This window comes from Puntigrus tetrazona, chromosome 16 (genome assembly GCF_018831695.1).
Source record: "Puntigrus tetrazona isolate hp1 chromosome 16, ASM1883169v1, whole genome shotgun sequence".
In the NCBI taxonomy this organism is placed as follows: domain Eukaryota; kingdom Metazoa; phylum Chordata; class Actinopteri; order Cypriniformes; family Cyprinidae; genus Puntigrus; species Puntigrus tetrazona.
Genome location: NC_056714.1, coordinates 9,662,877 through 9,677,510, shown reverse-complemented (window position 1 = coordinate 9,677,510; position 14,634 = coordinate 9,662,877). Strand labels below are relative to the sequence as shown.

Below are 14,634 nucleotides of genomic sequence, written 5' to 3'. Positions count from 1 at the left end.
CCTAATAGCAACATTTTAATATGTAAATTGGTTACGGCATATAGATACACTGTCTTTAATGGGAAAAGCATTGTTTTTGGTTTTTAACACATTTTGCATCATAGAAAACTGTATATAACATTTTATATATTTTTATAACATAGTTAAGAATGTGCATGTACATTTTATATATATACATATATATATGTGTGTGTGTGTGTGTGTGTATATAATATTACATGAACACACGCACACTATATACACTCACGAGCCACTTTATTAGGTACACCCGTCCAACTGCTCATTAACTGGTTTGAGCTGATAGAAAGGCAACAGTAACTCAAATAACCACTCGTTACAACCGAGGTATGAAGAAGAGCATCTCTGAACACGTCGAAGACCACACCGGGTGCCACCCTGTCAGCTAATAACAGGAAACTGAGGCTACAATTCGCACAGGCTTACCAAAATTGGACAATAGAAGATTGGAAAAACGTTGCCTGGTCTTGTCTCGATTTCTGTTGCGTCATTCGGATGGTAGGGTCAGAATTTGGCATCAACAACAACAAGCATGGATCCATCCTGCCTTGTATCAACGGTTCAGACTGGTGGTGGTGGTGGTGTAATGGTGTGGGGGATATTTTCTTGGCACACTTTAGGCCCAATAGTACCAATGGAGCATTGTGTCTATGCCACAGCCGCCCTGAGTATTGTTGCTGACCATGTCCATCTCTTTATGACCACAGTATATCTTCTGACGGCTATTTCCAGCAGGATAACCCGGTACTAGTAACGTGTACCTAATAAAGTGGCCAGTGAGTGTATATTTTTTTGATTTTATATAATATATATATATATATATATATAGTATAATATAATTTATAGATTATATTTAATGTTAACAACATTTTTCTTATAAAAACATGCATGTACATGTTTATATACATAACAATTATTTACACAGTACACACACTTTGCTATGTGACCAAAAACTTATTTTGGATGTCATTAATAATAATTCTGAAGTAACTTAGCATGCTATAGAGCATTCCGTCAACATGAAACGACAAAAATCTTTGAAGACTCTACACAAATGATCGTAGCGGTTTGGATATATTTAAACCATGTTTGTGATTTGATCGTAATGATCATTGCCGTCTTTGAGAGGGTCTGAGAGCTCTCCGATTCCATCCAAAAGATCTAAATTTGTGCTCTTACGGGCTCTGAACAACATGAGTGTGAGTAATTAATGACTAAATTTCCAATTGGATTCCCATTCATAAAGCAGATGAAATATATTTCCATCAAATACATATGCTTTTTTTGATAATTCGTTTGGTTGGTATCTGTAACGGCATTTAAGAGCTGCAATTGATTTGATCATGCAGTTGTGTTCTCCCAAAGCCTTATGGGATAGGACGTATCCTACAGATATAGACCAATTAGTTGAACACTAATGAACACTGTGCATTTGGGCATACTTCACTTACTGCTTTTATATAGAGAGCAATACATTTATATAGAGCAATAAATGAATTCTGTTTCTTGTATCTACAAAGACTGGAAAAACCCTTCTTCTAGAAATGTAACGCGATGAGTTTTCTTTGTTCTGAGTGACGGTGGAGCGTTTCTCTGACAGTAATGATACACCCCTCCAGCTCGCAACCTCAGGATGCTGTGTACGTTCATACGACGACCGGAGGGGACGCGTTTGAACCAATCTCTGAGATCTGTAGCTTTTTATTTGTTTACCTTAATGAAAGAAAAAAGATCTTTCCTCTGATAAGTTCTTAAAGACAAGGTTATGGTGACCGCTTCTTAAATCACTCTGTGAAATAATGCCATCCTGTTTAAAGAGCACTATCACAAGGATTCTTTGTTTTGTCTAAATTACTTAACAAAAGCCTCTTAAGGCCACCAATGCTGTTTGAGGAATGGGCGTCTCCGCATACCAACAGGTCAAAGGTCAGAGCGGGGTGGGGCGTAGCCCAGAAGGTCAGCTTGAGCCTGCAGGAAAATGTTTGTTGTCTGGCAGATGGGACCGAGCTGGGTGTAAATAGTGATAAGAAGGGGTTATACTGGACTGGAATGTTTAGTTCAAAGACAATTTGCAGTTTGTTTGTCAGTTCATTCCAGTTTGTGTGGTCAGGTCTAATATTTGTTCGATTCACAACATTCTGTCAGCGTTTAATGAGCAAAGTTGTTTAAAACAATTGTTTTTCTTGTCAGCCACGGACCACAGTTAATAAACCTCTGCCTAAGACGGTTTCCTTTTAAGCTACTATTTCAACACGTTTTCTTTGTCTTAATTTTTTCAGGGTTTCATACTATTTGCTTACATCCCAGAGTATGTTAAGTTTAGGGGTGGGGTTAAGTGGAGCTCAACTACACAGAGTAAGATATTTTCAATGAAATCTGAGACTATTCTGACCCTGCATAGACAGCAATGCAGCCGACACATTCAAGGCCGTGAAAGGTAGTAAAGACATGGTTAAAATAGTCCGTGGGACATCGGTGCTTCAATGTTACAAGCTCCAAGAAAATTTTGTGGGTGAAGAAAACTAAACAAAATGACTTTATACAACAATGTCTTTGATTGGCGTTTATGAGAGCAACACAGAAATCTCTCAGTTTTCATCAAAAACATCTTAAATTCAATTTAAAAATGAACGGGTCTTGCGGGTTTTGGTACAACATAAGGGTGAGTAATTCACATCATTCATCCCGAGCCAGTCCTGGGGGGTTGGCCACCTACAAAATCCCAATTTAACCTTAATTCATGAAAAAGCCCGGCTATGAATAAAACCACTTGCTCGGCTGTATACATTATAAAAAACCAACAGCTGACCTCTGTGATTTGCCTGCACTGGCACAGTACGCTTTACTTGCGCGCGCGATGGTAGACAAAATTTGATTTTACAAACGCGACAGGCCTCTTGGGGAACAAAAGCTGCATTTGAAACTAGTGTCAGATGGCTGGAAAAAAAAATCCCATAAAGGCTTAAAAAAAGAGCTCTTTTTTTCTCCAAGGCATCATTGACAGCACGTCAGATCGGCGCAACAATGGGGAGAAATGTGGGTGGAAAAAGAGTGGGTGTGGGGCCAGAGAGACTTAGCATAAGAAAGACCCAGCATGAGAAAAGGTGATGGGCCACCCTCAGGAAAAAGGGCAAAAAGAGGAGAGACCACACATGAAAGAAAGCCGACATCTGTCCACCCACGCCAGAGACGAGCCTTCACAAATCAGGACATTTATTTGAGTCTTATGCACCAGTAGAGAAGAAATCAAGTTATACAACCGATATATATTTAAAAGCTACATTTTTTTTTTGTGATCCATGACAAAGTGTTCATGATTTTATGCAAATTAGATCTAAACAGTGACCTTTGGTCCATTGATTTTTTGACAACCACATGGTCTCTCTCGTCATGATATAAGGGCTCCATGCAGATTTTCAATCTTACTTTCCAGAAATAATTTACTCATAATCTGTATAATTGCATATATGGCAGTGCGTCACTGACCGCATAAATGTCACACAACTAATACGTGTAAATAAAATTTATTTATAATTTTATAGACCCCAAAACACAGACATATTTCTAACAGACTGCGACGGACAACCGTTTCTTTCCAGTTTTTTTCCATCCATCAGGAGTTGCCGCAGCCTTATAAATAACATAAAAAACGTGTTTGTGCATGTTTTTTGGGGGGTGGGTTCGAGAGTAAGTGGAATCACTTGCGCTGTACTTGTGTAAAGGAGGAGGGGGTCTGTATGGGCTGTACGGGCTGGGATGACTGGAAAGGAAGTGGTTTCTTACGGAGATCAGGGGAGGAGGAGGGCTTGACAGACGGGAGGAGCTGGTTCCGTTTGATGATCTGTAGGGCCAGCTGTGTGTTTCCTGCGGAAGCAACGATCGCGGTTTTAATTACTCCAAAAAATATATATATAAACCGGTGACAAATGATTCCGGGTGAGGAAAGATGACTGGCCACCCTCTGAAAAATATAGTGACATTTCCCAGCAGGCAATGTGTAATTACAGTCTTCTGTGCGTGACTCACCGTTCTGCAGTTCTAAGTAGACGCCCAGTAAAATGGCTTCTGGAGGAATCTCTTTAGTGTTCACCATTGAAGCAGCCTTGGAAAAGCAAATCAGAAGCAAATGTTTTGAAGACTGTCCAGACAAATCCATTATCATTAGGGTTGGGCTTTTCTGATATATCGTTTTAAAACTATTGATTTTTCTATATTTATTACCACAAACATAAGATATTACTAATCTAATCCTCTAGGTGCCTTGCGCGATGTTACAATGGAGAGTCCGTCATTCATTCATTGGATAAAATAGCGGATTCAGGTGCGTTCCCGACGTCAACACAACCTTCACATAAAAAGTCAGAGGTATGGAAGCATTTTAGGCTTCGCAAGCACGATGACAAAGATACTGTGGACAAGAACAAAGCTGTATGTCAGATTTTTTAGTTCTGAGGTGAAATGCTGTAGTAATTCTACAAATCCGCGTTAAAGTTGTAGTTTACCTAAAAAAGAAAATTCGGTCATCATTTATGAATGTATTCTTCATCGTGTATGAATGTCTTTCTTATTTTGAACACAGATTCTGAGATTTTAAAGAGTATGGATAAATCAAACAGTTGATGGGTCCTACTGACTTGACTTCCGTGGTGTGGAGAAAAATATATGGGGACCAAAACAGTTTGGTTATCCATATTCTTCAAAATACCTTCTTTTGTGTTTGACAGAAGGAATCATTTTCATACATTTTTATTTTTATTTCTGGGTGAACCATCACCCAAAAGACAGTATTAGTTTCCCTACATCGTTCATAGGCTTGCAGCCAGCTACAGCTAATGCTGTGAGATTTAATGTTGATCAAGTTATGTGACTGTTAGGACTTTTTCAGCATCAGTTTTTCAAACTGTATCAAAATTCTGTCTATTCATTGTATGCATTTGAAATATAGAGTTAGGTCCTGTTTTTTGTACCCAAGTGTACCTAAAATAATCAGTTTTTAATATACTGCTTTGTGGTTCCTAATTTCCTTTTATTAATTAACCATTTGTAATCTTATGTTCACTGTTTATTTTTATAAATACAGAGTTTGTAATAAATCTATTCATTCATATATTCGAATCGAATCAAAATAATAATTGAATCGAGAATCGAAATCAAATATCGAATTGAAAGACTTGAATTGATACATAGCCCTAATTATCATCATGGTGTGTTAAAACTGGACAGCTTCAAATGAGAAGTATTTACCTGATGGAGGCACTTGCGGGCTTTCTCATACTCGCTCCTCAAGCAATACGCACTGCCCAGGTTGAAAAGCATTGTGGCCCGGGCAGAACTTACTGAGCTGGGGTAACACAAAGGGGTCTGCTTCCCCGCTGCAACAAACCAAAATTAAAATAATTAAATATGTGAAAAATAAGACTACATATTGTCTGACTCAACATATCTATGGTCTAGTTGTGAATAATGTGTGTATGTCTATATATGTCTATATATATATATATATATATATATATATATATATATATATATATATATATATATATATATATATATATATATATATATATATATATAGTGTATAATGCATTGTAAAAGTAGTTTCAATGCTTTAATTATGGCTTGTAATTCACTTTATAATGCGTGAATAATGAGTAATTATAACAAAAGTTAATACATTATTAAACTTGTTAATTCAATGTTAAACTATGCATTTTAAGTTTATGTTTCAAACGTATTATCACATTACCCATTATGTACTATTATCATATAGTACATTATGAATAACTGTGATGAATTATGTCCTTTAAAAACCCTTTTAATGCATTACACATAAATGCTGTTACTACATTTATTTATTCATTAATAATAAATATTATTATTATATTTTTTTTTTTTTTTTACATATAATGCCCTGAAAATCAAAATGAATTTTACTTATGAAATGTTCAGACAGGTTCATTATATAAGAGGAATTTATTTGAAAAAAAATTCATTCATCCATCATAGAAATAAATTTAAAATAGTAGGCTAATAATAACAATAATGCTAAAAAAAACAAAAAACAAACTTACAGGATTCCACAGGCTCCAGATCTCCTTTATCGGAACCTGTCAATAACAGCACAGGCATATGTTAATAAACGCACACCACGCCCTTCGTCATCTGCATGCTTTCATCATGTGTGTGTTTTCATACCTTGATCTTGTTCACTCGATGAGACGCCTAACGAGACGTCAGTAACGTTCTCCGGGTTCAGATGCGCAATGGCATCAGAGATTCTGTCCAGAGAGATCAGGGCTTCAGCGGCATATAGGTGACCCAGGAACCTGAGAGCACAAGCATCACAACAACTCATCAAAAATGGAGCTGAATACATTATTTAAAGCCACTTCCCACGACAAAGCTAAACTGACAGCTTTACATTGTGCATTGCCCACTTAGTCTCAGCTTGTCTCGGTCTGGGAAATATAGCTAAAATTAACCACACCATTTACAGTAAGCATCACAATCTGCGATTCCAGGATATTTTACGAAATAGCCTTTGGTTTTAGGTCACTTTTTTTGTTTGCTGCCCGCTCCCCCCCCAAGGACAAACGAGTGGTTGTGAGTCACAAGTAAAATGTTTTGTTTAAAAGCATCCCATCATTCAAGGTTGTCCATTTTAGGAGGGCAAATATTTGCTAAATGTTGCGGGCTTTGTTGAGTGCAGGACCCATAAAAGATATAAATCAGCCAGAAAAGAGAGACAGACTCACTTGAGCGATCCTGACAGCTTTGTCTGATGCAGGAGCTTTTCTGCATGGTTAAGAGCCATTAAGTTGTCCCCGAGAGCAAGAGCCACATATGCACTGCAGGCTAGAATTGAGCACCTGTGAGGAAAGAGAGACCAAAGAGAAGCAAGCAGATGAAACGGTTTTCAACACAAGGACAAAATTATTTCATGGATTTCAGGTGACTCTTCACCTTCTTAAAAGAAAAAAAAAAATGAGACAAACGCTCTTTGTATGAATCGGTGTACAGCAGCCACAACAACCCAAACCACAGGAAATGTGTCAACTGCTTACAAATTCCCAAATCATTTAGAGATGTAAAATCAGTAAAACACCATTGGAGGTAGTGAGGGTTTTGTTATTCATTTTTAAAATATGGCTTAAATACTTTTTTTTTGGTAACGCTTTACAGTAAGGTTTATAACTTAACATTAACTAACAACATTGGTTAAATTGAACTAAAAATGAACAACACAGCATTCTACAGCATTTACTAATGCTTTATAAAAATTAGTTAACGCATTGTGAGCTAACAATGAACTAACAATTAATTATTAACTAAATGTTAACAAATATTAATAATGCTGTAATAAATGTATCGTTCATTGCATATTCATGGTAATACAAGGTTAATGCATAACGTAATGTTAACAAATGGCTCCTTATTGTAAAGTATTACTTTGTTTTTGTAAAAATAAATAAAATAGTGTCCATACAGAACAACCAATACAATCTCTAAATAATTTATACATCTCACATTCTTTTACGCACAATATTTTTTTTTTATCTAAAACTTGGCTTTTTTCAGTTAGTCTGACTTTATTTTGAACCAAATCAACTGACAGCATTCCGGTTTCGCACACAAGGCTTAGCCTAAACCAGGACTAAGCCTTGGTTAGATTAAGATATTTAAGCAAATTTTACAAAAATACCTTACAGGTGTGCATCTTGCCACAAAACAATGACGCATTTTAATTTATGTCAGAGCAAAATATTTCCAGTCCGTATTTCCAAGCAAGCATTTAAGTCTGGGACTATCTTAAGGCTTTTCTTGTTAAACTGGGGGTCAGATGAACTGAAATAAAGCTTATTTGGAAAACTTGTTTTATAAAACGGTCCCCTGATCTCTAACATATTACCTTACCAATATTACCTTAAAATTAAATTTTGGGTCCAACTGTCTTTAGCCACCAGTCATATTTCTTCCTGTCTGTAGCGCTTTGCACATGATACGAAGTACTACGAAAATCAATCATTTACAAAAGATTATATTTATATTTATACTATCACTAAAATCTCTAAAATGAGCACAGTCCCATCTGGTCACTTTAACTAGCCAACAACACATTTTTGCATTTCCACAAAAGCTGTGCGGTTATGTCAGATAATATTTTTGAATTAAAATCAGAGAAATCTTTATTGTCTGCTGAGGTCTTCAGACGAGTCCTTTGGTTTACAAGTGTGTTTTGGAGTCTTGATGTGAACAGGCCATTAACAATAGCATAAAACTTGCTTAAAGAAAAAAATGTTCAGTACATGATCTTTGCTCAGACTCCTAAATGTTGTCACAAATACAAAGTTAAGTCTGCGTTAAAGGAAAAGACGAGGAAACGGAAACGTTCAGCGCTCTTAGTGGCCGCCTGTGACACAATAGCCTGCAGGATTCTGGGAAGAGTCCTTTGAGTAAATGGCGCTTGGGCTCGTAAAAGTGTCAGTGTATCAGGGTGTCAGTGCAGGGTCAACACAATCCACACACCACACCCCTTCCCTTCACAGGGAACCACGTCCGGCCAGCCCTCCGGAGCAGACTGTCCCACTGGATCAAAGATGAGGGGGGAAGGGGAGAGAGTGGATGGAGGTGGGGTAGAAGGTCTAATCAATTCCTGAGGCAAAAGTCATGCGGGAGTGAATGGTGAGGGGGGTGAATAAAATCAGAGAAACGTGTATAGTGGGCTAGCCGGGGGAGGGTTATTCACAACTATATGTGTTAAAATAACTGATTTTAAACACCACTCTAATTAGCAATTGTTATATTTTACGTTGTTAAATACAGTGTGTTGAATGGATTTAGCCGAGACCATTTGCCACATCGATATTTAGCAAATTTAAAATCTATTTTTAAACTATTATGCACACATTTATAAAGGAAATTTAAAAAGTGGGACGTGCTGAGGTCATATTAAAAATCTACCATGACATTTTTTCAATATATAATAAATGCTGAACATGTTCCACATGAGTCACACATAAAAAAGGGTTCTCTTTCTGAGCTGGCAAGTGCCCCCCTTGAGGGAGATGTGTCTTACATAGGAAACAGACAGTAAAAAATGATTTACACGTACAGTGTTTTTTTGTCTTGTTATTTTTTTCTTTAAAAATGTCTCAAATGTATAAAAATCTTATCATCATAAAACAAGAAAAAGTGGAAAGCATGTTTATTTCTCTACTCCTATGGCTGATGTTTAGCCAATTCTTGTTTTAAGCAAAAATAACAAATGCATAAAAAAAATCTTCCTTTTAATGATGTTTGAGAAATTAATTCCAGAGAAGCGTCCTATAAACCCACCTGAGATTCTCCACCTCTTGCTTTCTCAATGGCGATGAGGGGGCAGCAGGAATAAACTTGTCTCCCTCTTGAGTCTTCCCACTATCAGTAAACGAAAAATTCAGAAATATCCAGATAAAAGAGTGTTATTTAATCCGGCACTGTATTCAATCTAGTTTGGGATCTGTTATTGGTGGCGCGTGCACGTTTATACACGTACCTGCAGGCATCGCTGGTCTCGCTGCCGCTCTCTGCGTTGCCTGACTGACTGCAGCTCTTGGAGCCGTTGTCAGGTTTGCTGTCGTGCTGTTGGTGCTCTGGGAGCAGGAGCAAAGCGTTACGCAGACAGATCGCAGCAAACTCCATACTGGCCACTGGGATTGCCGCCGACTGGCCCTCACTGGACACAAACACATGTGTGTAAACCCATTTTGTCACGCCAAGTGCACCAGAAAGTCTTTTTAATACCAAAAAGGCATGATGCAGCTCTCAGAAATCACTCAAAGATTTAGGTTAAGATCAGGAGGACACCTACTGGACACACGGTGTCATTACAGCACTTCAGCCATTGGAAACGCCGCACCGCTCAAACCAGTCAGACAATCTCAAGCTGCTATTTTTGTAACACCATTGACAACCAGCAAATTCGATCACCCTTCCTCACCTGTAAATGGTGTTTTGTGTGGACTGCGATGCTAAAACAATCTTGCGATGATAGCCCTGCCCAACAACGGCCTGCACAATGCCCTTTTTGCTGGGTAAACCTTTTGTTTCCTGCTCCGAGCTCTGAAGTAAAAGAGAAGAGGTCATAAATAAATGCGTCACCATTTGAAATAATTATACTGTTTATTGTTTTAGTGTGGGGGCCAATTTTATACAATTTTATGAGAACAGGCCTTTTAACAACAAAAAAAAAAATACACACGCATTCAACCCGTTTTTCATTTTAAATTTTGAGCATAAACGTCCGTACCCCTTTATTAGCTGTGATGCAGCATTCGGCGAGCCTGAGCCAGAGTCGAGGGTTGGAGTGATACACCTGCACCGCCTCCATCAGACACTCAAACGCTGCCAGAGGTCGACCGATATGAAGTAACTGAATCCCACAGTTGTACAGCAGCTCATAGCGCTTATTAGCTAACAGAGCACACATAGGGATGCCTGTGAACTTCTTAGCTGCTGTGGGGAAAAATAATGTTAATAATAAACAATGTTAATATACAAGGCTACAAAACATATTAATTAAATCAGCATGCAGTATGACCTGGCGTGTAAAAGGTCTTCATTTCTCTTACCCTGTCCATTACCGCCGTCACCGAGCTGGGCGCATATGTGGTCATTTTCTTGAAGTGCTTTTTTAAAGTAAAAAAGACCCAGGTTGTGTTTCCCCATGGCGAAATGGATACAACCCAGATTATTCCAGAACATACATCTCACGCATTCACCTTTAAGTGGGGAAAAAAAGAAGACCCGAGTAAATATATTTTCAGGAAACTTTATTTTTCATTAACAAGTAAGGCTTTTACAAAACACGCATTGATTTCTCTATGGTGTATTTTCTATGCCTTGTACCACTTCATGGAATTGAAATGTTTACGGTGTATAAATATCACAAGATGTGCTCAAATTTTCATTTTAAAACATGCGAGTGGTTATTTTTAACTGGGTACCTGTTTTCAAGGGTCCTGGATGCTCCGCGATATTTGAACTGTTGAGGAGTTTCACAGCTTTACGATAATTTCCTCTTAAATACTCAAAGTTACTCTTCAGGAAGAGCGATGGCGCAGACTGAGGGAGAAATGCGTAAATGCAGTCAGCCCAAAAGAGCATTAAATTATTATATGACCGACATTTCCAGTACGTGTAAATCTACTCACATTTCCAGATGTGTTCATCACAGATTTGATTTCCCGTTTACAGGCCTTCAGTGACTTCATCTGGATATAGGCTCGTACTTTATACTGCACACACACATATTCCATACAGCTCAACTGCTAGACAAAACAGCTAGTTCCCAGCAGACCAGCGTGCATTAAAGCGTTTTAGATTTAGGGTTAGCTTTCTAACTTAATTTAGAACTAAATGACAGTAAATCTATCGCAAACCTTTATTATTAAGTTATGTTAAATCTGTGTGATATGTTATATTCAATTATGTTAAATCCGAGTGCTGTAAATTGGCACCAGACACTGAAGTTCAGCGGTCACTATGCTCTCACCTGGTGCATCTTTGATTTAGCTGCCTCGATCATAGCTGTGAACTCCGCTTTCATAGCAGCAGATTCCTTATTTGTGCTGTTGGAGCTCTGCAAATGACACATGAAGCAAAAAGTGAAGAAAACAGCATCTGCAGCAACTCTAAATTTATCATCTCACATAACTGGCATATTAATCAATATTTTACTTTCTAGAGCATGACATGGTGTGCTACAGTCAGAAGCCAAATTTTACAGACACTATAATCCAAAATGCTTTCTATAATATTTGCAGACCAACATATAACAAAGTAGACTTCAGCTTAAAAGTTTGAAAACAGTAAGATATAGATATATAAGCAGGGATACAATAAATTAAATGGTACCACTTTACATTACATTAGGGAACATTATTATTTTTTACTGTTATTTATTATTATTATTTACTTGTTAATATTTCGGGTTGTACTGTTTGTTTGACTAAATAAATAGCTTCATTCAGCACAAAATTATTTTTTTTTTAAAATAAAGTGCAAAACAGTAATAAATAAATAAAATTTGAAATCTTACTGACCACAAACTTTTGAAAGAAAGTAAATTTAGTACACTAAATAACATTGCCATGGTAAATAATGCTAAAAGATATATATCAATAATATTTACGTTTTTTTTTTGTAGAAGATAACAATGATTGACAAAAATAGAGCAATTAAGCACTGGTCAAAATGCACTTGTTACAAGTTTTTATTACAGATGTGATAACACCTGTAACAACCCTTCTACTGAGAGCAAGTGAGTCAGGGTGAAACAATCAAAAATAAAAATCTCTCTTACCTCTCCTTTGCCATTTTTGCTGTTCCCATCCTTCGCAGTGAGCTTCTCCAACACAGCCAACAGATGCAGTGCCTTCTCTGGCTGGAAGGTGAGCAGGTATAGGTCCACCAACAAGAAACAAACGGCCTGAGCAAACTTTTCTTCTAGGACAGAGAAACCCATCAAGCCATGCCACACTACTGCACCAGACCAGTTAAAACACCTCATACATTTGGTGCTAGTCAAGGTGCAGGTTAAAAAAAACTCACTGCTCAACAACATTATGCAAAAACTACATTTGCATCCTGAAACATACCAAAAGGTTCAAGAAACTGGTAGAGCTTCTCCCCGATGGATATAGCTTCTGAATACTGTCGCATGTGGTAATGGATCACCGCTTGATTGTAGTAGAGGATACTGTTCTCCACATCATCTAAACCATCAATATCATCCACGGCTGTGTGCATCTGCAAACAACAGTAAATTAGCATCAGTACTCTAACGAAAATCTTATAATAATAATAATGAGAATGCTTTTATGCAAATAATGCAATATTTCAATATTTAACATCGAACCTGATTTTTCAAGGTCATTAGCGTCTGCTTCAGGGTGCTGGTTGTTGTCTGCCCACTTTTATAAAACTCAGTGATCGCTTTATTCATTGTAATCTTATAGTCTTCTTTGTTCAGCTCCTGAAGGCTGTCAAGGTGTTTCAGGGACTCGTCATAGCTTCCAGTCTAAAGAAACATCACATTATATCGTCAGCAGTGACCTAGGGGAACAACCCTGGATACAGTCGACTGCTCAGATTATAGTTATTTACCTTAAAAGCCTCAAAAGCATTGGTTGCCATCTCCTTCTCCTGATCCGAGATCCCAGGGGATGAAATGCTGTCATGTTTCATGTCACCAGCTTGATCTTGGGAAGGGAACAGGTGCAGTGTCAGAGACAGCAAGTGACAGATGTTTGAATCTAATCACGCGGTACCCACTGATAGCATCAACCAACATGTATGACTGGAAACTACAACTTCGACAGATTTAGATAAACTTTCATAGCAAATATACTTTATACTTTGACCTTTGTAATTGTAGCTGAAAGAAAATGAACTTAACAACATAATTGTAAGAAATGGGAAAATCTTAATATGTATAAAACGTTCCTTGTAGCATAAACACGTTACATAAACCTAATTAACAACGTACTGTGCATTCAGCATTAGGCCAGTTCATTCATCGCAGTTAGCTATCTATTCGGGTCTCTTTACTCATTATTACCCAAGTTGCACATTTGCAACCCTAATAAGATACATGTACACGAATACAATACTAAAGAAGTATTTGTTGCTGAAAAATCATCTGTTTACAGACCCGGTTGCGTTCAATAACAGCTGCAGTGTTTATCAGACTAACTGAATACTGCTCTCTCCGCTCACCTGAGCCCGTTTCAGCCATTCCTTCAAACGTACGGAAGTTAATTCGCTTTTACAAAACGTAAAGATGTAAGTTAATTCCTCTACTTGAATATCCAGAGAGAAAAGTAGAAGGTGTGTCTCTCCACTGCAGATTCAGAATTCCGCCATGAATATTACCCACAACCGCCGCGCGAGTGTTTTTTTCAAACCAGCATTTATGTTCGTGACCGCCACCGAGCGGTTTGGAGGATGAACTGTTAGCTATCTGTCGCTTCCCTGACGAATGACAAAATAACACGAATTATGAGTGAAAGAGAGCTGGTTGCAATGAGTTTTCAGTGGAAAGTTTGATTTTTTATGACCTTGTAATTGCCTGTATGCTGCCTTATAAACTATTGGTGTCCTAAAGGAACAGTTCACCCAAAAATGTACTCACCTTTGTTGGTTTTTAAGAATATTTGTAACCAAACAGTTGATGGACTCCAGTTACTTCCATTTGAAACTATTGAAGTCAATGGGGACTATCATGTGTTTTGTTACATCCTTTGAAGATTTTTTGGTGCTCAGCAGAAGAAATAAAGGATTATGTAGGCCAAAACAAGAAAACCAGTTAGGCCTTTGTCTATATTATCTTCTATGCCATTAAATACATCATTAATACTTGTGATCCCCCCCACCACCACATTTAATAGTTTTCAGCTGCTAACAACTGGCTAGAACAGACTGAAATAGATTTGTCAAGGTCATTAACCTGAACCAAACAGGTCAACTCAAGTCGGCCTTTAAAGCCTCATTGTGATTATAATCATGCTCTGGCAAACTACAGCAACTCAAAATTTTAATGGATTTTTTTTTTTTTGATAAAACATGAGTTGTCAA

At 37.6% G+C, this 14,634-nt stretch overlaps 1 protein-coding gene across 4 annotated transcripts; it reads right to left on the bottom strand.

Moving 5' to 3' along the window:
- Positions 1-3,214: 3,214 nt before the first annotated feature.
- On the bottom strand, positions 3,215-13,955 carry cnot10 (CCR4-NOT transcription complex, subunit 10). 4 transcript variants are annotated; one of them, XM_043261908.1, is made up of 19 exons: positions 13,777-13,955; positions 13,165-13,259; positions 12,917-13,078; positions 12,657-12,807; positions 12,362-12,504; positions 11,552-11,638; positions 11,211-11,294; positions 11,004-11,121; positions 10,629-10,778; positions 10,307-10,512; positions 9,998-10,119; positions 9,554-9,733; positions 9,355-9,435; positions 6,774-6,887; positions 6,214-6,344; positions 6,090-6,125; positions 5,263-5,390; positions 4,045-4,120; positions 3,215-3,882 (listed from the first exon to the last, which is right to left on the bottom strand). In XM_043261908.1, the coding sequence occupies exons 1-19, from the start codon at positions 13,793-13,795 to the stop codon at positions 3,716-3,718; spliced, it is 2,250 nt and encodes a 749-aa protein (XP_043117843.1). In that variant the 5' UTR covers positions 13,796-13,955; the 3' UTR covers positions 3,215-3,715. The 4 variants fall into 4 exon arrangements, with proteins under 4 accessions (XP_043117843.1, XP_043117844.1, XP_043117845.1 ...); XM_043261909.1 differs by having other exon boundaries at positions 10,307-10,509; XM_043261910.1 differs by having other exon boundaries at positions 12,362-12,501; positions 13,777-13,954.
- Between the last annotated feature and the right edge of the window lie 679 nt (positions 13,956-14,634).

Bases quoted from the DNA above. Each gene is read 5' to 3' on its own strand.
- cnot10 (XM_043261908.1), bottom strand. The intron at 4,121-5,262 runs GTAAATACTTCT...TGCTTTTCCAAG, and splicing joins CCCGCAAGTGCCTCCATCAG to GCTGCTTCAATGGTGAACAC. The intron at 3,883-4,044 runs GTGAGTCACGCA...TTGCTTCCGCAG, and splicing joins CTACTTAGAACTGCAGAACG to GAAACACACAGCTGGCCCTA.